The sequence below is a fragment of the Rhyacophila brunnea genome, unplaced genomic scaffold (assembly GCF_057557595.1).
Source record: "Rhyacophila brunnea isolate RB1 unplaced genomic scaffold, BYU_Rbru_1.0 scaffold_1, whole genome shotgun sequence".
Taxonomy (NCBI): Eukaryota; Metazoa; Arthropoda; class Insecta; order Trichoptera; family Rhyacophilidae; genus Rhyacophila; species Rhyacophila brunnea.
Genome location: NW_028232751.1, coordinates 462,402 through 488,361, shown reverse-complemented (window position 1 = coordinate 488,361; position 25,960 = coordinate 462,402). Strand labels below are relative to the sequence as shown.

General features: G+C 32.1%; 1 protein-coding gene across 5 annotated transcripts in view; it reads left to right on the top strand.

Annotated features, from left to right (window-relative positions):
• The window catches only part of LOC147079327 (coiled-coil domain-containing protein AGAP005037), a 608,924-nt gene that overhangs the window by 296,838 nt on the left and 286,126 nt on the right, over positions 1-25,960 (top strand). For 3 of the 5 annotated variants that reach the window (XM_085940028.1, XM_085940056.1, XM_085940051.1), the window contains 3 exons: positions 2,710-2,908; positions 16,855-17,005; positions 19,608-19,676. In XM_085940028.1, the coding sequence (XP_085796154.1) occupies positions 2,710-2,908; positions 16,855-17,005; positions 19,608-19,676 (419 nt within the window). Of the gene's footprint in view, positions 1-2,709; positions 2,921-16,854; positions 17,006-19,607; positions 19,677-25,960 lie in introns of all 5 variants that reach the window. The other 2 variants (XM_085940043.1, XM_085940036.1) reach the window with 1 other exon arrangement.

Sequence of the window (25,960 nt, the reverse complement as noted above, 5' to 3'; positions counted from 1 at the left end):
ACAGAGTTTTGCGTAATATACGAGTAGGTATTTCAAAAAGTGGAGGCTCAGTGGAAGCATTACTGAAAGCCAGCAGTACTGTACAGATTACAGCGTGACCGGAAACTTGTACGTATGCAGTTCGCCGTATGACACTTCACCGTGAAATGTTGTATTGGAAATATATGGCTGTATATTAAAGACCTTTCAACCTTTTTGGGTCGTATAGTACTGACATAAAATTCATGTCTAAATAAAATACCATTCTTGTCGGTTTATACTTTACAGGAAGCGAGCAGCAAACAAATTTTGAAAATAGCTGATATAATATACCTTAGGTTTTATTATTGAATTCCTGAATTTTACCAAAATCAGCTCTATGAAAATTAAATTAATGTTCATATTGAATCTAATAAAATTGGAGACCGTATAGTATATATGGTCATCTCGTCCTGATAAGAAAGCTCACGGTGTATTGTGCCACGGTGAAATGTTTTACGTACAATTTATATATAACCAGATTACAGACACTCTACAGCAATGTTTCCCAAACTTTCGACATCTCTGTACTCCTTCTATAATTTTCGTACCACTGAGTACAACTCGTAAAAAATGCATATACTTTAATAGCAATCAAAATATATTTATTTTTTCCTTTTTTAGTACCTACATAAACAAAATAATAATAAACGAAAAATAAAATTCATTCATAATAAAATAAATAAAAGTTATATTATAAATAACATTCATTATAATCAATGAGAATGATAAAATTGTTTATGTTGAGACAGATCATCATAATTTGGTTCCCTGGTTGTTAATTTTAATCCGAGATGTGGTTACACATCCAAAAGCCTGTTCCTTTTTTTGACCTAATGTCTACAAATGCTTAAAAAGCAACTTCACATATTATGAAATTGGAAAAGCCAATATGTATTTCAGGACTTTCTCTGTTAAAACTGGATACACATCATGTTGCATTTGCAATCATAATGATGTTAAAGTACACTCCTTGTCTTTATTTTTCAAGAATCCGTCTGAAGCTAATTCCAACAATAATTGCTCTTCTTCCGCAAGCGATAAACCTTCTGGCATGGATGTTGTATTCAGTCGTATTAATCCTTGTTGCACAGGCGCAGCCAAAACCCGGTGCAGCACGTACCCCCACCAAACTCTTCCCGTACCCCACTTTGGGAAACACTACTCTACAGGCATGCATTGTCGAAGGATTTTACTTATAAAATGAACATGAAGTTATGATAATAAACAAAGTTTACTGCTGAGTCGAATTTAATCAAAACAAAGGTTGTTATTTATGCATTTTTATTGCAAAAACTATTCTTGTACAAAAGAATATTAGGAGTTTTTCTTTTACAGTGCTTAAAAAAAAAAAAATCTGAAACGTGTCCGGTGAGCCAAATAAATTTCAAAAACTATATATGGAGAAGTTTATATGAATGCTTTGTATTGCAAAACATGAATCTATACATTTTTAATGTGTACATATAATTGAAGCTTTCAAACATGACTCTACAAACAATATGGCGGTTAGGTTTGTATTTTTTTCGTACGTACTAGCGGCGAAGGGTGGGGTAGGCTGCGGAGATTTAACATAAATAAAGCACAATACACTAAACTTTGTCAGTTTTTTGTTATCATTTAACTAAGAATACAATTTGGAGATTGTATTGGTTCTTTATTAAAATTCAATTGAACCCTGCGTAGTCTAAATCATACTAGTAGATGTAGGCTGTGGAGAACGGAAAAAATAAAGCACACTTTGTCAGTCATACTTGTTTGTTTTCATTGAACTAAAAATACAAATACATTGCAGATAGTTTTTAAAATTCGACTAAACCTTGCCTAACCTAAACCTTAATAGATACGAGTTATGTATGGTTTAATAGTATAATTTTTGATATTTTATAGATAGAAGAATATTTTCTATTTAATACATATTATATTTTATAGTTTGCTGTATACAGGGCTTAATTGAATTTTAAAAACTAGTCAATACCATTTGCAACGTGTATTTTTAGTTCAATGAAAATAAATAACTATGACTGTTAAAAGTTTATTATGCACTATTTAGGTTGGATCTGCACAGTCTACCTCCGCTCTTCGCCACTGTAGTGTACGTGTGGTGTATGGCACTTTGTTTAAGGCTATACTTCATCTGAGGCATGGTCTAAAAAGATCGTGACTAGGCGATGCGCGGATTGTGCGAACATGCGTCCATTTAATGTTATGTTTATTGTTATATTAGTAATAATAATAGTATATTCATTACATGTTTTCTTTTTCAAGTACATCTGTAACGTTTTTTAGTCATCTTTACACGATTTACGAATATATTCCACCGACGCCATCACAAAAAAAATTGATGTGCTTACACTTCGACTGTCGGTCTCCGATTGGCGACGAGTGAAAATTTTCGTCCCACCTACTGTTGAAAATTATTTGCCGTTTCACTTATGTGTGCTCTTAAAGCTTGCAACACTACTGCAATGCATTTTATCGAATACATATCACAGCAATATAATATCTGATATGCCAAATTACTAATTGCTAATTTAATCTTTGGTTTATATTAGTGTTTCCCACTTTATGGCATTGGTTTACTTCTGAAATAGCTGTGTCGTGTAGGTTGGATAGTGATATATTATGTTATTGTAGAATATTGGTTTATTTCATGGATTAACACAACAATGTATTATTTTTTCCCTCCAGGCTTGGTATTCTTGCAATACCGGAGCGAAACAAAGCGTGCTCTCCTGCCAAACGAGATCACGTCGATCGACACGGTGAAGGCCCTCTTCGTGCGCAGCTTCCCCAAGCAGCTGACAATGGAGTACCTGGACAGCCCCCTCGTCAAGATCTACATCCATGACTCATCCAAAGACATGTTTTACGAGCTGGAGGACCTCAGGTTATTGTCACAGTAATAACAATTCTTTATACAGCGGAATCGTATACGTAACCACACATAGATGCTTGATTTTTAAAGGACGCTTGTATTTGAGAGTCAATTAACGTGATTTTTTTTTTATGAATTTGTAAAAACCGAATGAATTCTAAATTTTATTCACACACTCGGTGGATACATATTATTTACAAACCGAAATTGAGAACCACTGATTGAAAGATATTCCAGCTAACTCAATACATTTCATAATATACACGAACAGACTATATTTTTTAATTTATTGTTCCCTAAAATGTGGGATTTAAAATATTTAGAATCCCGGGATTTCTGGGTGTATTTGTTACTTTTGACAATAAAATATTGTTTTGTGAAATAAGTTTAAAACAGTTATTTTCTATTGGAAAATTTGCAATATATATTTTTCAAAAACCCAACCAAAAGTAGTCATGAAATAACACTGATGAGATGACATTCTAAATGATAATTATTTTTTGTCTAAACGTCCCTTACACTAGTTTGTCTTAGCAACTTGATATATTATAAAAAGGAATATAATATAAACAACTCCATCAATCTCTTATGATTGATAAGATTGCGGGATCTGAAAAAAGTGAGTATGTATGTATAATAATATGTACTCTGTTCTGTATACACTAAATTATCAACAAAAAGTGTTAGTATAATATGTAAAATTTCGGTATATGTACCCACATTTTGTGCAAATCTAACTAATCCCGTAATCCCGATATTGAACATTTTTCACATGATTACAGTCTATGTCATTGTCACTGTATCACTCTATTACCTAATACATACAATTAAAAAACTGGATAAACTGAATTATTTATTTCTCTATTAAATCCATACATAAATTATATACACATGCAGAAATTTAAATATTCCTCCAGAATCTATTTATTCCAAAGAAACTAAACACAGTGCATACTTGCATTATTTAAAGATTTCCAAATTTAATCCACACATTCAACTGCATATAAATATTTTATTTAGGTAGTATACACACTTTATTAAACAAATTAGACTTGTTTTAATAAAATTATCGTGGTTATTTTTTTATGATCTTTTACATATATTATAATAAATATTGCCAACCAGTTGGTCTCAACAGCATCATTCCAATTTATCTCATCAAGAGTCCGTATTATAAGCCTGTAGAATCGATCATAATGATTTGTTTTGTTTGAACAGATACACATATCTACAGCCTGCGTAGATTTGACCCCAGTTTTGTTCACTTTATACGCTGTTTTGTGGTAGAATATTTTCAAATACATAATGGAATCGAATAGTAATTTGTTGAATTTGACCTTCAATAAAATTATATTTACAAATATAGTATACTGTACATCATTTTATTAACACTAATTTAACTAAAACATAAACAATATAATTTTTCTTAAATCATTATTCGGTTCCTTTAAATATTTGATAAAGTAATATCAATACACATTTTCTTTATCTATATAGTATCTACCTAATTATGTAGTTGTAAGGCTCCGTTCCATTTTTTATGTATACGTAAACTATAGTAAATATGTAGATTAAATAACATTGAATTATGAATTGAAACATATTATAAAACACTAAAATGCATTTGTGAAACAATCCATTCATTTTTATTTTATAATTTATTGACATTGAATTTTTTATGCATGTTTCTAAATTCCTACGTAGATTTTCTAAATACGACTTTCGTAGACATCCTTGTTATCGGATTTTGTTTTTGTCAGATGTTTTGTAGTGAAACTTCTGTTTAAAATTTGCATAAAATGTATATAATTATATATTCACACTGTTCTAATTCGTAAAAAAATAAATTCTAAAAGTTATCTATCACTTTGTATTCACAAAATATTTAATATACGTTTTTCACTCACATAGTAAGTTTTATCTAGATTTTAGTACCTACTACATGTTATAGACGATGAGAAAACATAATTTTCGAGAATCAAATATTTTTAATTCTTGTATTCTCGAATCTCGACAATCGATAAAAGTCAAGAATTTAATCAAAACCACACTATAACGTACCGCGCTTAATAAAAGAGGAATAATTCTCGTGTGTAAAGTATTTAATAAGTTTTATACGTGGTGAATACCAAGTGGTGGACACATTTTTATAAAATTATTATCACATTATACCTATGTGATTCAAAAAAATATTAATTTCATTATGTTTTTAATTGAAGTTGCGGTTATGTGGTTGAACTACATTATAATTGTTTTAAAACAATTATAATGGAGCTCTACTACGATATACATAATTTAAAAATATGTCAGAGAAATATAATTATAACCACTAGAAAAAATCTTTTTGAAAAAAAAATACGATGCCCAGCGGGATTCGAACCCACAACCTCTGGGATTCGTGTCTATGTGCCTTAACTACTAAGCTATGCTGATTTTTACAGTTCTCATCGAAGCGGTTTCTAAATTTCGTCATTGTTAGCAGTCGGCTTTTGTATTTTTAAATCAAAGTATTAATAGTTACGTTAATTACTAACCGGTGTCAGGATCTCTCCAAAGTTATGTTATAACGTACTTGCACTTGCTAATAATTAAATAAACTATTTTTTTTCAACGAATAATTCACAACATTTAAGAATGTAACATTCTTTATTGCACATGTCATGTATTTTTAAAGATATGTTGCATTACTACTTACCGACACCAGAAGCGCTTGAGTCGCAATGTTAATATTACTTTCCAAAATCACGGCCATGGCCGTGTTCAAAAACATTATTCGTGACAGTTCACATCCAAAGATAATTAACTTTTTCTGAATATGATACAGCATATTTATCACTTTTTTAAAATTGATTTTGGAGTTAAGTGAAATGTTAGAATAACCCTGCAGAAGGACCAAACTTTAAAAGTATCACACATTTAATGGATCAAAGCACATATTAGAAATTCTTCAAGCAAACTAATAGCGATACCATCAAAATAGCATTGTTCAATAAAGAATGTTACATTCTTGAATTATTCGTTCAATAAAAAAAGTGTATTAATTCTGCGATATTTGAGTTATTTACATTGCCAGTTATTCGTCTTCAGATTAGTCATTACTATTACTATTCTGAAGATGGATTTATTTATAGCCCGAAACAGCTGATAACACAAATAACAAGAAAATCGTAGAATCATGTCCCTTCGCCTTCATATTAATTTCTTGTACATAATGTCAATATAATTTAGCCATGTTGTATATTTTAATATAAATATATTAACTCACGGTCACCATACATTAACGTCAAACACACGTGTCATTAGTCAATTATATTTTGAAATAGATCTTGTATTTATTTAGTTTTATATGAAAATATTGACTAATCTTTATCATAGTCAACTGGGTTTGGGTTTTTTCTTTTTATATAATCTCGGTTACGCTGTGAAAATATAAGACACATTTTGAAAAGTAAAGTCTTTGTTTATTAGTAAGATACATCGGTGTGCATAGTTTTAATTATACACTTCATGTACACCTGTTTGTTTCAATTTTCCAGGCATACTTTTTGCCTTTGGTAGGAGATAAGAAAATTCCTCGTTATTGTGCACGTGAAGTTTCTTATATTAAATTCTTCGCGTTCACAATACTCAAAGTAGTGCATTACGCCTCTGAGAATATTTATTCTGACACAAAGCAACGTGTTACTTTTCGACAAGGCAATTTCCTAAACATCAAAATATTTACAAACGCGTACTTAACCTTTAAGGCAGTGATTCACAAAGGAGGCGCATGTATATGCCAAGAGAAACCGCCACATATTAACGTATATTCAGATACATTAGAAAAGTTCCATTAACTTTTGACATTATTGACTCCTGTGTTTGTACGAATAAACTTCGGTGTTTGCAGTGAGCCTTAACATTGGCAACATAACAAACATTAGTTTTTTTTTTAATAATATTCGCACAATCTACTAAGATATGTCTGTAAATTTTAATGTGGTTGCAGCAAAATACGACTGCTTTGTCTAAAAAGTTTGGCAGCTACTTTACACGACATGAAAGAAAATTATATTACCTGCCTACATTAATTGATTTAAAGTGTTTTCGTGGCTGTCTTGCATATGCATTTATTATTAATACAGTTTTTGGAAAATATTTTGAAAAAACTTTTTATATAGGTACCTACTCGTAGAGATACAGCCGAAACATAGGAACGTGAGAAGAACTACTAATTATTTTGATACACTTCTAAAGTGTGCGTATAAATAATTTGTCATACACAAGTGATACTTAGGTCAAATTCAAATTGCCCCGAGTGTTTTTTATAATATCACACAAGGCTCTGCCTGGAAAAAAGATTCAAAATCTTCTCATCATTCCAAAAATGACGTTTTGTGTTGACAGTTTAGAGTAGAACATCCATGCCTCGCTTAAAACTTTTCGAGATTAAATTCCTTCTTGTGGGCGATGAAACAATATAAATTTAAATGTAATACATGACATTGTTTTTCTTAATTTATGTTAAGGGGGGACATGCTCGTCGAAGGTCAAAATTGAGTTTTTATTGTATTTTCAAACCATGATTCTGGACACTCCTTAAACGTTGTAGATAATCTATTTACATAATTTTGAAGCCTTATTATCCTTTATAGTTATTTTGAACATTTGATGACTGCATAAAGTATTTTTGTTACATAAAATAGTATTCTTTTAAACCTCTCGCTCTAATGTTTTAGAATATAGTCATATTTCGGTACATATCTGTGCAGCGGTGTTAAGATTTTTTACATTTATTAATTTTTAAACGCATTTATGAAACCATTAGTATAATTTATTACCAGATAATTTTTGTAAAATATTCACGATAAAAAATTATATTAATAATCTCTGTGATCCCAAATTTGACAAGAATTAGGCATTTTATTATTCAAAAAATCGGCAAGATTAACACATTTGAAGATGATTTTAAAGATATTTATTATAAGCTATGTTTTTGATCATTCAAGTGTGATAAACATCTTATGAATAATGATTGCTTTATAATAATTATTGACCTAAGAATAAGGTAGTGTTTTTTTGAAATATGCCATTTCTTTTGTCATTCCCTAGTGGTTAAGCTACAACATACGGCCGTAGCCATAAATTGACAAACTATAATTAAAGTAAAGAGTAAAATTATGTTAACGCGCGTGTTTGCACATGTACCTAACTGAATTTTTTTTAATTTTTTTTTAAACGGTACATGTTCAAACACGCGCGTCAATATCATTTTACTCCCTACTTCAATTATAGTTTGACCTTCGACGAGCATGTCCCCCCTTAATATCGTATAAGGCATTATTAATTCCAAGCGGTAGTATTTATTTAAGTGTAAGCATAGTAAATTTTATTTTTATAAGTAACCGATTTAAAGTAATACTTAGTTGTGTCATTGAATCATATTTTGTTGACGTAACTACCCGTAAATTTCGTTCAATAAGACTATATCTATTTTTTATAAGGATTACTTGAAACTTAATAAAAAATAATCAAATCCTAAATGTATGAGAAAAACGTTTCGGCTGGTTTCGATAAATAAACAAAATTTAGTTTTTAACAGGTACTGCGAATCGGGTAATTGATTCATAGTTGCACTACACAACAACATAATTTAGAGATGTTTTTATTATTATTGTGATATCTAAATAATTTTATCGTATATTTGAATGCCACTGCATTACGAAATTCGATATGAAGAGAAAGTGTAGTGCTACTACGTGTATTTAGCGACATAATTATGAAACATACAATAAAATATAGTGTATATAAATGTATCTTAAAATGGTTTTAATTAATTAAACTAGAGAGATGTTATTCACAATTAATAAAAATATGTTGAAAAAGTTAAACGAATGAAATGATATCGAAGTTTGTTTAAAGTTGTGATGTGGGCCAATTATTTTATCATTTATTAATTAACTGAAAAAAGATCTTAATTAAATTAAATGCATGTGTAAATGTCCATCGCAAGTCGCAACACAGATTCGACTCTTTTGGGAATCTTTAAATGCGGGTTTATATGTAGCTACTGGTTAAATTTTTTTTAAATGTACATTTTCATAATTCCTACCCACGCGATGAAGGTAAAGTAAATGTGCTTGAACTTATAACATTCAACACCGTTATATCTGGTTTCAAATTTCTCAACTTGATAATAAAAAAAGTTTTAAAGTGATAAATTTTTCGTTCGCAATATTTGGAAAATATATTGACACAAAATAATCTTCGAGTATGAAAATTCGTTTCAGTTTGATGCACTGTCGTGCAAAGTTAGATGGCAAAAACTATTTCTAAAAGCGATTCCTTATTCAAGATATTGCCACAATGCATATTGCCACAATGCATATTGCCACAATGCATATTGCCACAATGCATATTGCCACAATGCATATTGCCACAATGCATATTGCCACAATGCATATTGCCACAATGCATATTGCCACAATGCATATTGCCACAATGCATATTGCCACAATGCATATTGCCACAATGCATATTGCCACAATGCATATTGCCACAATGCATATTGCCACAATGCATATTGCCACAATGCATATTGCCACAATGCATATTGCCACAATGCATATTGCCACAATGCATATTGCCACAATGCATATTGCCACAATGCATATTGCCACAATGCATATTGCCACAATGCATACTATTCAAAATGTATGTTATTATTATGAGTGGGAAGGTTTGAAGGGACTTTTGACGTCGCGAAGGTTATTGATGAATCAGAAAGTTATTCGGAGGTTTTGCCATGTTGACAACTAACTTCCTGTCTCCGCGGGTTATATAAAGCACGCGAATAAACTTCGAAATATCGGAAATCTAACTCGTTGATAATACACTCTGTGATACATTTGCCTTAATACATACCATCATGGTTTATTAAGTTCGACATAAAACTTAATATTACATTATGTTTCTACGGCGCAGCCCAATCTCTTTACGTGTAGTAACATGGATTTTGTCAAATTATTATAATTAAAAATAGTTACTCTGAAAGTTATTAAGCGAATATAAATATTGCAATAGTATCGAATTGCGATCTCTTTTGGATCATAATAATTGTTCATTGTTTTGATTAAATACGCAAAACGTCTAATATAATAAATACTACAGGGACGATTAGAAATAAATGTCAAAATTACATAATTCGAAAACACCTCAGAATCATAATTACAAGTTAAAAAAATCGGTGTCTGTACTTATGTACGCGCGTTAGAAGTTATACTTCTTTGGCGTAATAAAACAAAATAAGCCGTTACCCAAGTCTATTAATATTACAGTATAATAATGCGCCTAATGAAGTATAACTTCAAAAAATGATTCTGAGCGGTAATCGAACCCGCATCTATTCAATTCCGGCAAATGTGCAAGTCCGTGAAGATGAGAAATTTGCGAGATCATGAAGCTGGCTAGGAATCGAGACCTATTTATTGTTGTTACCCTGTTTCAAACCATAACAGCCTCTCACTAATATTAGCAAAACTTGAGATGCGCTTCAGTTGCAAGACCATTATTTGATTTCGTCGTAATGAGGTATGGTGCAGGTTATCAGATCGACGCAGGTTCGAGTCCCGCTAGGCATCATATTATATTTTGTTAAAGAATTTATCTAATATGTATATTTCTGGGGTACTTCTGAATTATGTATATTCAGTAAAGAATGATACTATTGTTCGTTGAATATAAAAATATATTATCAAATTATTGTTAGCTTACGAATCGAAAACTATATTCGACACATATTTTTTTATGTAAGAACTGATATATTTGTTTACTGTATAAGGTAGGTAGATCTAATAACATTAAAAATGAAATGAATATGCTAAATTAGTATGCGTAAAAGAGAAGAGTTACAATACCACAGTACTAGTCAATTTTAGATATAAAAATAATAAAAAATATAGAAACTCACAAACAGAGTTATCTGTAGCCTCAATTACATTGAGCTTCTTTACGAGCTGTTTGTTGGCGAATTTATAATCTGCCTGTAAAGTCGCCCAGTGTAATCATCGAACATGTTAGCTTGTTCGATGATTACACTGGGCGACTTTATAGGCAGATTATAAATTCGCCAACAAACAGCTCGTAAAGAAGCTCAATGTAATTGAGGCTTGAGACATAATTTTCATTTGATTTTCCAGTATTCCATTTCGCAGAGAGATATATTTTTTTGATTGAGCGTGATGTCATAGTTTGAAAATTACTTTTCCTTCTCGCTGATTGCAACTTGTAGAAGCGTAGTAGGTAGTAAATATTTAGTGGTAAAGGAATAAATCGAATTACACCAAGTTTTAATTGCATCTTGATTGGGAAAGTAGAACGACTTTCCAGAAACTTCTTACTTTGTTTGATCTGCGGCGGCATAACATACTTCAAATATTCCTGATAATCACAAGAATCTTCGTTGCGAGTCGTCTCTACTCAACTTTGAAAGTTTTCAAAGTAATTATCAGACTAAAAAGTAATGGTGATTCCTTAATTAATTGAGTTAGCATTTACTTGGTAGAATTCCATTTTACAAGAAATGAAAATATAATTAATATTAAATTCTACAGGTTTCTACAGTCTTGATAATGGTGTTACAACCGAAATAGCTATCGACAAACCTTTAAAAAAAAAAAAAACCTGTAGAATTTAATATTAATTATATTTTCATTTCTTGTAGAATGGTGATTCCCTTTAAATCAGTAAGGTCGCAGCAATTTAAGGTCATTTGCCGTGAAAAAGAGGCGGACCGAATAAATAACATATTGTGATGATTGACACATTTTCAATACAGTCACAAGTATTTCAGAAAAAATTTTCTATCACATCATGGCGATCAGTTAATAGTAAGTATAGAATTACTATTCTCCCAATAGTGCCAACTATACTCACTAAGTATTAAATACACACATATTTAGTTTTTTTTTTAATTTGAATGATGGTAATTCCATAAAATATATATTATTATTATTATTTATGTACCTATGCCAGATGCCATATAGCCATAGAGTAGTGGCATTTCAGTTATATCTTTTTATGGTTATCTGCGATCAGTGGCGAAGAGTGGAGGTAGACTATTAACATCTGACATAAGCACAAAGTGCACATAAAACTTTGTCAGTCAAACGTATTTATTTGCTTTTATTGAACCAAGACTACCATGTGTATGTTGTTTGTTAGTTTTTAAAATTCAATTCAATTATTTCAAGCTTATTTCAAGCCATAGTAGATAATAGTCAAAAAATATCTGTTTAACTCTAAAATATCAAAAATTATTCATAATTTTTGATATTTTATAAATAGAAGAATATTTTTTATCGATTATGGTTTGGTTAGGCAGGGCTTAATGAATTTGAAAAAAAAACTAATAAACACCATCTGTAAAATGTATTCGTAATTCAAAGAAAACAAATAAGTATGACTGACATAGTATAGCGTGCACTGTGCTTATGTCGAATCATAGCAGCCTACCCCCACCCTTTGCCACTACATAATACATAGTACGAACGGGTTTCTCTCAAATAGGTTCACATAAGTTTAGATTTAATACTATTTTTGGGATACAGATTCTGCTTCTTTTAAGTAAGTATATGATTGAATATAACAGTGGTGCCCGACTGGCCATTTGTGGCACTTTGTACTATTTTGTGGAGCCCTTAACGGCCCACATGCCCAGCGTAGGTAAAAATGGACCTTTTATGGTATTCTCAGACCATAACTCTGGACATTCCTTAAACGTTATAAATAATCTATTTTTATAATTTTGAAGCCTTATTATCCTTTATGTTTATTTTAAACATTTGATTACTTTAATATAAAGTATTTTTATTACATAAAATAGTATTCTTTTAAACCTCTATATCTAATGTTATACAGTCATATTTCAGAACGTCCATGTGCAGTGGTGTTAAGATTTTTTAAATTTATTAATTTTTAAACGCATTTACAAAACCATTAGTAAAATTAATGTTAACATTATATAGTGACATATTGATGACAAAATTTTGACAAGAATTAGGCATTTTATTGTTCAAAAAATGGGCAAGATTTACACATTTGAAGGTAATTCTAAAGATACTGATTAGGTATAAGCTAGTCTTTGACCATTCAAATGTGATAAATATCCCACAAATAATGATTGCTATATAATAATTATTGACCTAAAAATAAGGTACGAGGGTGGGTCAATAATTCCTTAGAAAAAAGCATTAAAACAGTTTTTATTTTTGTATTTTTTTTTCATTTCTCAACATAATCTTCTTGGAGCTCAATATACTTGGTAAGACGTTTCTCAATTTTTTTTAAACCGTCAGAAAAATAAGTTTTCGGAAGGTCCTCAAAATAAGCATTTGTCCGATCGATGACTTCTTCATTTGAAAAAAAACGTTGTCCACTTAGCCATTTTTTTAAGTTTGGGAAAAGGAAAAAGTCACTGGGGGCTAAATCTGGCGAATACGGTGGGTGGTCGACCAATTCGAACTTCAATTCTTCAATTTTAGCCATTGATCGTAAACATTTGTGAACACGGGCATTGTCCTGATGAAAGAGGATTTTTTTCCTGTTTAAATGAGGCCGTTTTTCTTCAATTTTGTTTTTTAGCTGGTCCAATAAAGATGCATAATAATCCCCTGTTATTGTTTTTCCTTTTTCCAAATAGTCAACGAAAATAATTTCACGTGCATCCCAAAATACAGTAGCCATAACCTTACCAGCTGATTTTACGGTTTTCGCCTTCTTTGGACATGGTTTGCCTTCGCAATCCACTGCTTTGACTGTTCTTTCGTCTCGGGAGTATAGTGGTGTATCCATGTTTCATCTACAGTCACAAAGCGACGAAAAAATTCATCCGGATTGCGTTGCATGAGCGACAACAGGGCTTTAGAGGCCACCAACCTATTGCGTTTATTGTCGACTGTGAGCAAACGCGGCACCCATCTTGCAGAAATATTTTTCATGCCCAATTTGTCATGTAAAATAGAAATGACGCTACCTTTTGAGATCCCTGTAACCTCAATTATCTCACTCAACTTTAATCTTCGGTCACTTAACACCATATCGTGGATTTTATTGATCATTTCTGGTGTAGTCACCTCTACAGGACGTCCTGAGCGTGGTTCATCCTTTGTTGATGTACGACCACGTTTAAATTCATTTAACCAGTTATAAATAGTTGCAAGTGAAGGAGCAGATATGCCGTGAACTAAATCCAACTCATTTTTTATTTCCTTTGCTGTTAACCTTTTTATATTAAAATGTTTAATAACAGCTCTAAACTCAATTTTCTCCATTTTCCATTTTTCCATTTTCCACAAGCAATTTTTTTTTTAAATGTACGAGAAACACACAACAACCCGACCAATCTGATTGAAACTTCGCAGCATACTGAATCGGTAGTGCCGCTGCATGAAAACAAACCGCTTACAGTACTAGTCGCGCCACCTGTCGGCTTTTCTAAGGACTTATTGACCCACCCTCGTAGTATTTTTTTGAAATACGCCATTTCTATTGGCATTTCCCAGTGGTTAAGCTACAACATACGGCTGTAGCCATAAATCGATAGACTATTATAACTGAAGTAGGGAGTAAGATCATATTAACGCGCGTGTTTGAACATGCACCGTTTTTAGAAAAATATTTTATTTTTCGGTTAGGTCCATTTTAACCTACGCTGAGCATGTGGGTCCTTAACCTTGATTTAAAAGTATGCAATCATATTTTCTTAAATTCCTAAAAGACGAAAATAAGGTTATTTTTTTAAAAAATTATAATTGAAAATTCATGAATATCGATTTACAAAACATGAAAATCTACATTCTCACTGCTTTTGAAGTGAATTTATTAAATGCTGGAAAATCTTCCCCGATACGAGTAAATTGGCACAATGATATATTTGCCGCCTATAACTACATAAATCCCGATTCGATATATATGTACAAATTAAAAACATTATTTAAACCTGATATTGGTAACCACGTCTTGGAGAAATATATTAATACGATGTACTATTTTTATTGTATAAATTGATAAATACATTTTTCTTTTTCAGTTGAATAATATATTTTTATTTTATCAATATATTCTGTTTTTATAAAAATCTCCCCGATCATAGGAAAATCTTCTATTGAGTTGCACTTTAAATATTTAATATTGGTTTAGGCAGTGGCGAAGGGTGGAGTTAGGCTATTAAGATCCGACATAAATAGTACACACTAAACTTTGTCAGTCAAACGTATTTTGTTTTCATTGCAATAAGACTACAATGTGTAGATAGTGTTTGTTAGTTTTTAAAATTCAATTACACCCTACCTAATCCAAGCCATAGTATATAATAGTAAAAAATTATTTGTTGATCTATAAAATATCTAAAATTATACCATTAAACCATACATCATTTTATATATTATATTTAATCGAATGTGGTTTGGCACAGGTAGAGCGTAATGAATTTAAAAAAACTAATCATCACCATATTACAATGTATTCTTAATTCAACAAAAACAAATAATAATTAATGAAAAAGTTTGCACTATTTTTGTCAGATTGCCCATAGCATACCTAAACTACCATGGTTTGGATTAGGCAGGGTTTAAAAAGAATTTTAAAAACTAACCAGTACCATTTTCAAATTGTATTCTTATTTCACTGGATTTAGGGGTCCTTTGTTTAAAATGGTAATTACCACTGCATTAGACCGATGATACGTTACTTTTATACAGTGTCAGATATTTGTCCATATTACCAGTATAATGCAGTGAACCGTTTCGCACTAGGAGGTTCAAATTATTAAATTAAATTCGATATTTTTAACTGTAATTGCCTATTCTAGATTATAGTTAAATATTCTGTGAATATTTTTTTTCTGTGATTTTTATTAATACCTAATTGAGTCACATTTCAGAAACGTATTTTTGGACAAAAATATTGCAATTAACAGTAAGTATTTTGGTTTATAAAATAACGGTAACATGTTTGCTGATATTACCAACTAATTGGTTTAGCGAATGTAAAAAAAAATATTATGCACAAGACGGTAATGCGCCAGAAATAATTTCGCCTGATCTCATTCAAATATTATGAATTGCTGTCGTGCAACCATTATACACATGTTTCTAAATGGATGTGATTGGAAATGCAGAGGCAGATTTACTATTATTTTTTATTTTTATTTATTACTTATTATTTAGGAGTGAACATTCTGTTTTTTTTTATATTTTCATAATTTTATAATTTTCATGTTTTAATGGTTGTAGGTTGATTTAATAAATTTATTTAACTATTTATTTTATTCAACGAATAATTCATAAGATTTATGAATGTACCATTCTAATTATTGAACATACATAATTAGAATGGTACATTCTTAAATCTTGTAAATTATTCATTGAATAAAAGAAATAGTCAATTAAAAATTATATGCAAGTTCAAATAAGTTATCAAAATATTCCGTGACGTCGGTTAGTAATTGAAGTAGTAGGTACCTACTTTGATTTAATAAACAAAAACCGATTGCCAATAGTTGCTTGATTTAGAGGAGCGCTGATGAGCAGGTATTAAAAGGCCAATCGGTCATGTTTGTCGTAATTAATATGTCACCTCGTAGCATAGTGGATAATGCGCGGACTGGGGCATAAACCCAAGTGATGCAGGTTCTATTCCTGCCGGGTGTCGTACTTTTTTCAAAAAGATTTTTTCTTTTGGTTATAATATATTTTCTCTGAAGTGTTTTTCAAAATTATCTATGTTTAAGACATTTATGTTTATGACAGATCAAGTTTTCGTGCCATTTTTACGTAACTAGTAAAATATAAATATATACAGGAGCCGGTCTAGTTGGTAGATGTCATCAAACCATTGTCTTTATTGAATGAATGATTTTTACAGTAATAAAGGTGTTTCACTAATTTGCATTTTCTCACGTGTACTGTTTGTTGTTACAGGTCTCACCTGCGTGACATCCGTGATCGCTCAGTGCTACGACTGTTCGAGTCGGCCGACGTCAGTGGTGGCGCTTTTCCCGGCGCTCTAGGAGGTGCAGTCGGTATGCCGCCCTCCGGACAATCAGGATCAGGTCCACCAAGCTGGGATCAGGTAAATATATATTTTTTCAATTATTTTATAATTCACAGTAAGCATTTCTCAGGAATACAAATGAAGACCACAAGCAAATATCATTCCAAGTCAATTTCGTGAATAAAATGAACTGTTAATGCCACCTTGTGGAGAATTTATTATCGTATTTTTCTGTGTATAAACATTTTCTGAAAAACAATTTTTTTCTTTGTCCTATAAAACATGTTTCTAATGAAGGTGGTCAGGGAAAGATCATTCAATTTGCATGAATACTGGGTAATGTGTATTTTTATTTTTGTCAATTATTGAGTAAAATTTTCAAATAGGTATATGGTAGAGTTTATTAATCATATTTTTATGTTACTCGTACCTAATAATTGATGAAGATTAATCTATCATAATAATAATATTGTGTCTCAATAAAATATAATAATTGAATAATAAACAATTGAAATATAGCATTTTTTGACGAATGTGAACTTTTTTACTTTACATAATAAATAGATTTTTATGTATAAATACACTTTTTAAATAATGTAGGTACATCTAGACATGATTGTCTATTATTTTGATCTGCAAATTTACAAGTTTAGAATTTATGATAATACTCTTAGTGATCTGACCACAATAACAGCACGTGGAATGTTTTTCCCCACAAAAAATGACTTGACTGGAAATTTTTTTTTTTTTAGAAACAGGAAATATAATATAATATTTTTAAGTGATGTCCTATTATGAAATATAATAACAAATAAAAATCATTTAAAAATTAGGTATAGTAAAAGATTAATTGTAACGATTATTCAGAGTTTGAAATTTTAAAAATTGATTTACTCAAAATGATACAGAATGTGACATAAAATGATATTTGCTTGTGGTCTTCAAATACTTTGCGTGAATTGAAAATATTCAATCCACTGCTGGATGAAAGTCTTCTTCCACTCATATTGAGCGACGTCCGGCCCATTGCCATTGCATCAGTTTGGCGACCTCTATCACATCGCGTACTCTAGTCAGCCTCCTAACACATTGGTTTATTTTGTGGTCTTATCGCGTTCTGTCCAACAAGTACATGTTCATGCCACGTTGGGCTACTTGTGGTTTTTGGATTTCTCTTATATTCCATGCATGGGCACTTTCATTCTCACTAAATGCACTCAAATCGAATGGATCAACAACTACTCTCATTAGCATCTCATTGGAAATATAAAAAATACTATTTTTTTTAATAAAGCGGATTAATTCATCAATTTGATTGATGTATTTTTATAATCTATGTTTAAGGACGAAAACACACCTTGAATGTGAAATCTCTTCTTTGCGTTTGTGACAATGAATAGAAAACTTCATTTCAAAATCTGCCCGATTTGACAAAATCTTGAATGATTCAAAAACTTTTTTAATTCCAGCCAGCTTTATGGCTTAGAAAATTACTGATTTCGTATGAAAATGCCTTCATTAAGAAAACTTATTTTGGAAAAAAAATAATTTTCGAAAGCACAGGGCCGAGAAGCTTTTGTCCCCGCTTGAAAGGATTTGGCGATTATCTCAGTTTAAATGGAATGACGCGATGGGCTTGTCTTATGATATTGGCACTTACTGATTAAACCAAGGAGATTATATATATAGTATATAGGCACGGAAATCGACTCCTCAAGAAAATATTATGGTAATAAAAAAAAAATTCGAAGATAATTATCTATCTTCAGTAAAACAATATAATATACGAATCGATATTTTTTATACGTATACTGCTTATTCGTTTGTCACCGGATTGATTTTACTTAAAGTTGTCCGTTTTTTCTTCCTTTATGTATAGGTGTGCTAAGCTACCACTCGTAAACTGTATGAAATCTGGTTACATGTAAATTGTACGTAAAACATATCACCGTGGCACAGTTCGCCGTGAGCTCACTTATCAGAAAGAGATGATTCAATATGAACATTAATTCAATTTACATAGCTGTTTTTGGAAAAATTCACGAATTTTAGAATGAAAACCTAACCTAACATAACCTAATCTAACCTAACAAATAATCCAGTATATCGGCTATTTTCAAAAATTGTTTGCTGCTGGCTTCCTGTAAAGTGTAAACTGACAAGAACCGTGTTTTATTTATACATGAAATGTATGTCAGTACTATACAACCCAGAGAGGTTGGACGGTTTTTAATATATGACCATATATTTCCGATACAAAATTTCACAGTGAAGTGTGATACGGCGAACTGCATACGTAGGTACAAGTTTCCAGAGATGCTGAAATATATTGTAAAGATATACATATCCAAGATATACAATCTCCACAAATAAAAAATCCTTCGTAAACGATCGTTTGTATATAAACCTGAGTTTGCTTAACATATTATAGAAATGTATCTAATTTATAATATATATATATGGAACATTTTCCTACTGCAAAACCATTAAGTCGTACAATAATAAAATTTGTTGTCTGTCATCAATCTAAGTAAATTACATATTATAAGGCACTGATTAAATTTACTATATTTTAGACTTGTTGAGCAATTGATTTGCTTAGCATATTTTAATATAAGTAGCCATTATGTATCTATTAAATCGACACTATTTAGTTTGAACATGAATTCTTCTTTTTCAGGATCAAAACTACTTCAGCGAACCGGAATTCGACTCAGAATACCACCATCAGCACATTCACAAAAGCAAGGTAGGATTATGTCTCAATATTATCTTTACTTTGTCAAAATACAAACCACATCCTCTGGGAATGTCCAAAAATGTGCTCCGAGAGGGAAGAGATGCTTAAGTCAGTCCAACCAGCTGTTTGGCACATCGGCCCGTCCGACCTGGTCGCCACAAAGGCATTATATTGCATTTCAAAAATTTGCGGCGACCTATTGCGAACGTGAAGATCTCTTCACATAATTTTATTTGTCTCTATTGTTTTAGATTCGTTTTGTTGTATCTTATATATCATAGAATTCTTTTATTTCTGGCACTTTTTATTACATTACGTATTTCAGTAAACTCAGTCAAAGCTCACCTGAGTGTGGCGATCTCAGTCTTGGCAATCTGCTTCTGAGACATTCCCAGGCATAAACAACTGCTGATGTCTCACATCCAAGGGTAGGGCCTCGTGATACGTTCGATTGAGACCGAGTGTGGTGCAGGGCTGGTTGGTCTGGGGGGTCTATGTTTGTGTTGTCATTGTTTTCGGCAGCGTCGAAAACCTGGCATCGTAAGTGGGGTGTCTTTACCAAAAGAAGGCACACATATTATTTGTTTTTCTCAAATGTACAATGGCGATTTTAGATAACCAAATTGACTCCTGACCACTACACCAGTCAGTTTTTGACTGGCCATGGTGGATTCGCTGTCAATATATTCAAGCATGGTCACCCGACCAACATATATATATGTGGTGGAGAACAACATGGTGCGAACCACATCATCTGGGAATGTCTGAGAATGTGCTCCAAGAGAGAAGAGATGCTTAAGTCGGTCCAACTAGCTGTTGGGCCGGGCCCATCGTCGCCACAGACACCAATTATTTACCAACTATCCATCATGAAACCTGGTATCAATGGGATCTACCACATTCTCCCATTGTTAATATTCACTTAAATACACATATTATATTTGGCTGAGGACTCTGAGACGTTTCAAAATAAACAACACTTCTTCCACCATCACAACGAAATAAGTTGTTACTCTATTTTCCATTTGTCGTTTCGACTTGATATCAACTAAGGCCAACTTTGAAGCATTTGAAAAGTTTGCTGCGTCATATGGAGGACGGAATAATTTCGATTCATCACTTTGAACTTCTGGCTCCTCTGTTTCGGCAGAGTTTCAGTAAAGGGTAAAGAGGACACTTGATGTCACTTAAGACAGATGACGGCAGGTCAAGTCTAAGATTCTAATTTTATTTTCTAAACTCTTACATTAAGTACCAAGATGCATGGTTGTTACATCAGTCCCGTGCAGCTTCGTTTCGGGACAAAGAAGTGTTGTAATACAATATTTGACACGTTTATAACGTCATGAAATGCGGCCGTGCACAAATCGCGCTGCATATTTATGACGTTAACTGAAATAAATTTGTTGTGAAAGTGATAATTGCACCTATCGTAAAATTTCCTACTGTGTAAAGAGCCTATTCCGCGACGGTAAACGGAGATAACACATGCATTTAAAGCGCGGGTTTCACATAATATTTTTCTCTCACTTCTCCGACAGGTAAGTGATGCAATACGAATCAAGTGATATAACATAATCACGCGGACTTACTCGTGGTTAATTTGAAAACGGCTTTCTAGTTAGCTGATTAAGGAAATAAACATACTAATGGTTAATACTTCCCCTTCAAAATCTCATTGAAATTATATTGTATTATATCTGAATGTAGGTACACTCTCTTTACGTTTGTAAGACTCGATTCTTAATTGTGCGATCGACGCGTTGGAAATGCTTGCTACAAGTATATATTATTCAATTAATAATAACAGTTATGACAATGTATAAGCATTGACATATTCTAAGAATTTTCATTAGATTTCGTAGAAAATTGATTCATCTTTTTATTTGAAAACATCTGCATACTATTTAAAAAACCCAGCTATAAAGGAGGGGTCCTTTCCTCTTGACCCTTTGAATTACTTACTGTCTCTCGACCGGTAGACTCTTTGAACCCTCCAGATTTCATGATTTTTATACTCGAATGAAAGGAAACTTGTAAACAGTTAGAAATATCGCTTTTCATGTATACATGTAAATACTACATACTTCATATTGTATGGAAAATATTTTTATCTCTAGACTTTCTATGGAGTCAGTCGACAGTGCTTTACTCTACGTACAATATAAAATATTTTATATACATATTTGAATATAAATGTATACCAATAAAACCGCCGGATTTTATTTTGCTAAACAGCAAATAATATATTTATTTGAATATGAAGAAAGTATGCTACGATTAATATATCGTAATATGTGGAGCACAGTGTCCGATAAATGTTCCCCACGAATCTGTTGGTACACTGCTTCTTTTCACAAAAATTTCGATAACAATTTTTTATGCCCGTAATTTATTGTGACTGAATTTCGCTAATAACGCGTTGATTTTCCGGCTTGAAACTGTATTTCACTCTTATCTTTGCATTTTGTTGGCATATATACGAAACTTCACAACCCTTAAAGAAAGGCGTCACGGCCTCAAATCGCACGACCTTGGCGGCCAATCCTGGACACTGCTAGGATTTTTTCTCACGGAAACTCTGTCTTCCAGATCTATACCCCCCTGTTGAGGTCACTTGAGGCTTATCCAGGCTCTTTGAGCTTGGACTTGTTACCCGACCGACATGTCCATGTGGCGGAGAAAAACAGGATGCAAATCACATCTTCTGGGAATGTCCGAGAATGTGCTCCGAGAGGAAGGAGTTACTCGAGTTGGTCCAACCAGCTGTTGGACCCATCGGGCCGCCCGAGCTGGTCGCCACAAAGGCCAATTATCTTGCATTTTAAAAAATTGCGGCGTCTTACTGCGGGCTTAAAGATCTCTTCACAAAATTTTTGCTGTCCGTATGATTAGCTTCGTTTTTTTGTTATATTTATTAAATTCGTTTCTGTTTTGTTAATTTCCTTGTGCCTTTTGTCTCCCCGGCACTTGTATTAAAGTAAACTCAGTAAACTCAGTCAAAGCTCAATTGAGAGCGTGGCGAACTCAGTCGGCTAACTGCTCCTGGGACATTACCAGGCGTAAACAACTGTACAGATGCTTCACATCAAACGTGATACGCTCGATTAAGACCGAGTGTGGTGCGGGCGGGTTTGGTTTGGAGGGCGTGTTTGTGTTGCTGAGGTTACTAGAGCTTTGTTATCGTGTTTTTGAAAAAGTATGGCTCAATGACTCCGCCAGCACAAAACCCGCACCAAATAATGGCTTCTTATGAATCACTCGAGGTTTCTCTGTGCTCCAAATCCTATCATTTAATTTATTCCCGTAAATATTCAGCTTAAAGTGCTTTTTCTTGATTTTCTTCGTAAAATTTTCATCTAATTCCATTCTTCCACCGATTATATCGTGGGATTCATTTTTCGGAAATTTTGTTCCACAATTATTAATCTGGGGAATATGGGTCTTATTGAAATATAAATATATATTTCTATAAATGATACTATTGATAATGAGCCTTATTACAAAATTAAATTCGGCGCTTCTTTTTTTTGGGACACCGTAGAATCCGTAATCGGGGATACCCGAAGAATATATTATTTAAAAAGGCAAATGGACTTGACATGATTTCCTGTTGCCATTTTATCTTAATCCACGATTATATAAATTACGTACATAGTTAAAATATTTTATTAAATGTAACATTATACATACATACTAAGTAATCACATAGACCGTAGAGCGTAATGCGAATTAGTTTGAGTGAGAAAAACATACTATTGTGTTCTCATTATACACATCACCTTAGTAATATGTGACATTTTCTTTGACCATGTCCTATCCTAATACGATCATTAAATGGGCCTCCACAGAGTGTTGTTACGAAGTATTTAGTTTGTATACTTACGCTTCTAAGGTCGTTTGCAGACATAACCAGAGTACGTTACATTTTAACCCCTGTATGTACCGTGCATGCATCCCCGTCGGCTCTCTTCCAAATTTCCTAAGTGTGTGCGGAATATAGAGGGTATATACAACCGTGTCCGGAGACTTGTACGTATGCAGTTCGCCGTATCACAATTTACCGTGAAATGTTGTATCAGAAATATATGGCCATTTAAAGACCGTCCAACCTCTTAGGGTCGTATAGTACTGATATAAAATTCATGTCTGAATAAAACACGGTTCTTGTCGGTTTACACTTTACAGAAAGCCAGTAGCAATTTTTTTTTTGAAAATAGCCGATATACTGGATCATTTGTTAGGTTAGGTTAGGTTTTCATTCTTGAATTCATGAATTTTGCCAAAATCAGATATGAAAATTGAATTAATGTTCATATTGAATTTAATAAAATTGGAGACCGTATAGTATACGTTCATCTCTTTCTGATATGAAAGCTCATGGCAAACTGTGCCACGGTGAAATGTTTTACGTACAATTTACATGTAACCATACACAACGGCCAAACGCTGTAGTGGGCGGACAGTACTATTTTGGATTACTCTATTGGTTTGAATATAGGTAAGGTGGTGGAGGAAGACAAAAACAAATATTTATTTTATATCTTCTTTACTTCAACACATAATATTATTATGACAATATTTATTATGTAAGTACTTTTTTTTATTAAATAAAACTAATTTAAATATTAATGTTAATGAATCCATGTGTTGACTTTTGGGCACGAATTATTGTGGTGCTAAACATTTTAATTGCTCACGGTTAGAGTTGGGTTTCGGGAATTTCCCGACGGGATTTCTTTAGAAATTTTCGAGATTTTCCCTCCCGAATCTCGAGAATTGAAATTTTTATCACTTCTGGATTTCTTTATTATCAAATATTAATTGAAAAACCGATTTTATATTGAAAAAAGTCGATAGGAAACACAAAACGTTCAAAGACTGATCGGGGCATTTACACAATTAAGCCAACATCGACTCAAAATGAGCGCAATTTTTGCAACATCAAGGAATTTTATATCTCAAAAGCGTACGCGATTGTCAGATGCGGCGAATGACAGTCTGTGTTTTTTGAAATCCCATTTTAATAAGTAATGTTTTGAATTATTTTTGTTTTCCTACTTCTATTTTATTGTCTTCTTACATAAATATGTATGTTTTTACACTGATTTTAGGATTTTTACATGTTATTTCTATATTTCCCGATATCTCGAGAATTCTTTTCTGGAAATCCCGAATCTCGAGATTGAGATTTTCTCGGGAAATATCCAACTCTACTCGCGGTCAATGGTTGAGGTATGCGTATTTTGATAATGCGGGGAAATTTTAGCCAGAGCATTATAATAAACTAATAATATGTTCATAACAATCGAAATATTAACACAATGGGCACCCAACGATAATGTAAAGCATTGTTCACTTTGAACCACCGGTAACGGCGTTTTTAAAGAAAATTTTGGTAATTAATAATGAAGAATAGAACAGGATAATAATTTTCATCCTGAAATGATATTTTTCGCTTAAAAATATAGACTCACTTCTTTGAGCTGTTTCATAAATATTACGTAGTTTACGACATTATTTACCGAGTCATCTTTAAAAAAATCGCAACCCCGCAACATAACTTGCGATTTTAGGTAATTCAAAGAATTAGTCTATCATTCATAGCATAATTATGTAGATAAATTGAGACAATTATTGAATGTCATTAAACACCATACAAAAATTCAATGTATGTCTTTTTAGATTCGAGATGTACTGCTGATTATTTTTTCATAAATGCCACAATAATAAATAATATTATCTCAAAAGCGAGTTTTTCAATGTGGATATAGACTTTTACAACGTTTAGAAAGAAACTTCAATACCTTAGTTGAATGTTTCACAAAGTTATCTACACAGATCAAAAGATACCGTACCACTAGATCTCATGCGGGCATGCAGCGATTTGTGTATTTACATAATATAAGTCTATGAATGGATAACTGGGGATCGAACCGACAATATTGAAAAAAAAATCAGTAAAAATTATTATGCTACTCCGTTTGTCAATTTTTTACTTGTGGTAGTTTAGTTGGAAGAGTGCGATTTATTATGTATGAATTTTACATATAATATATATTGTATTTGTAGGGTATATATTTATATATAAGTGTGATGGCACTTTATAATCAGTAATTTCATAAGTATATTTCCAAATATTTTTTTCTGTCAAATCAAAATGGTGTGTCTTTTGATCGTTTCGTAGAATTGATGAATTAATATAAGGACCATTTTTTTATTACAACAACTCTAAATTATCTAATCTCAGTTTGTATGAAAATTAATAAACTCACTCACTAAAGCGGAAAATT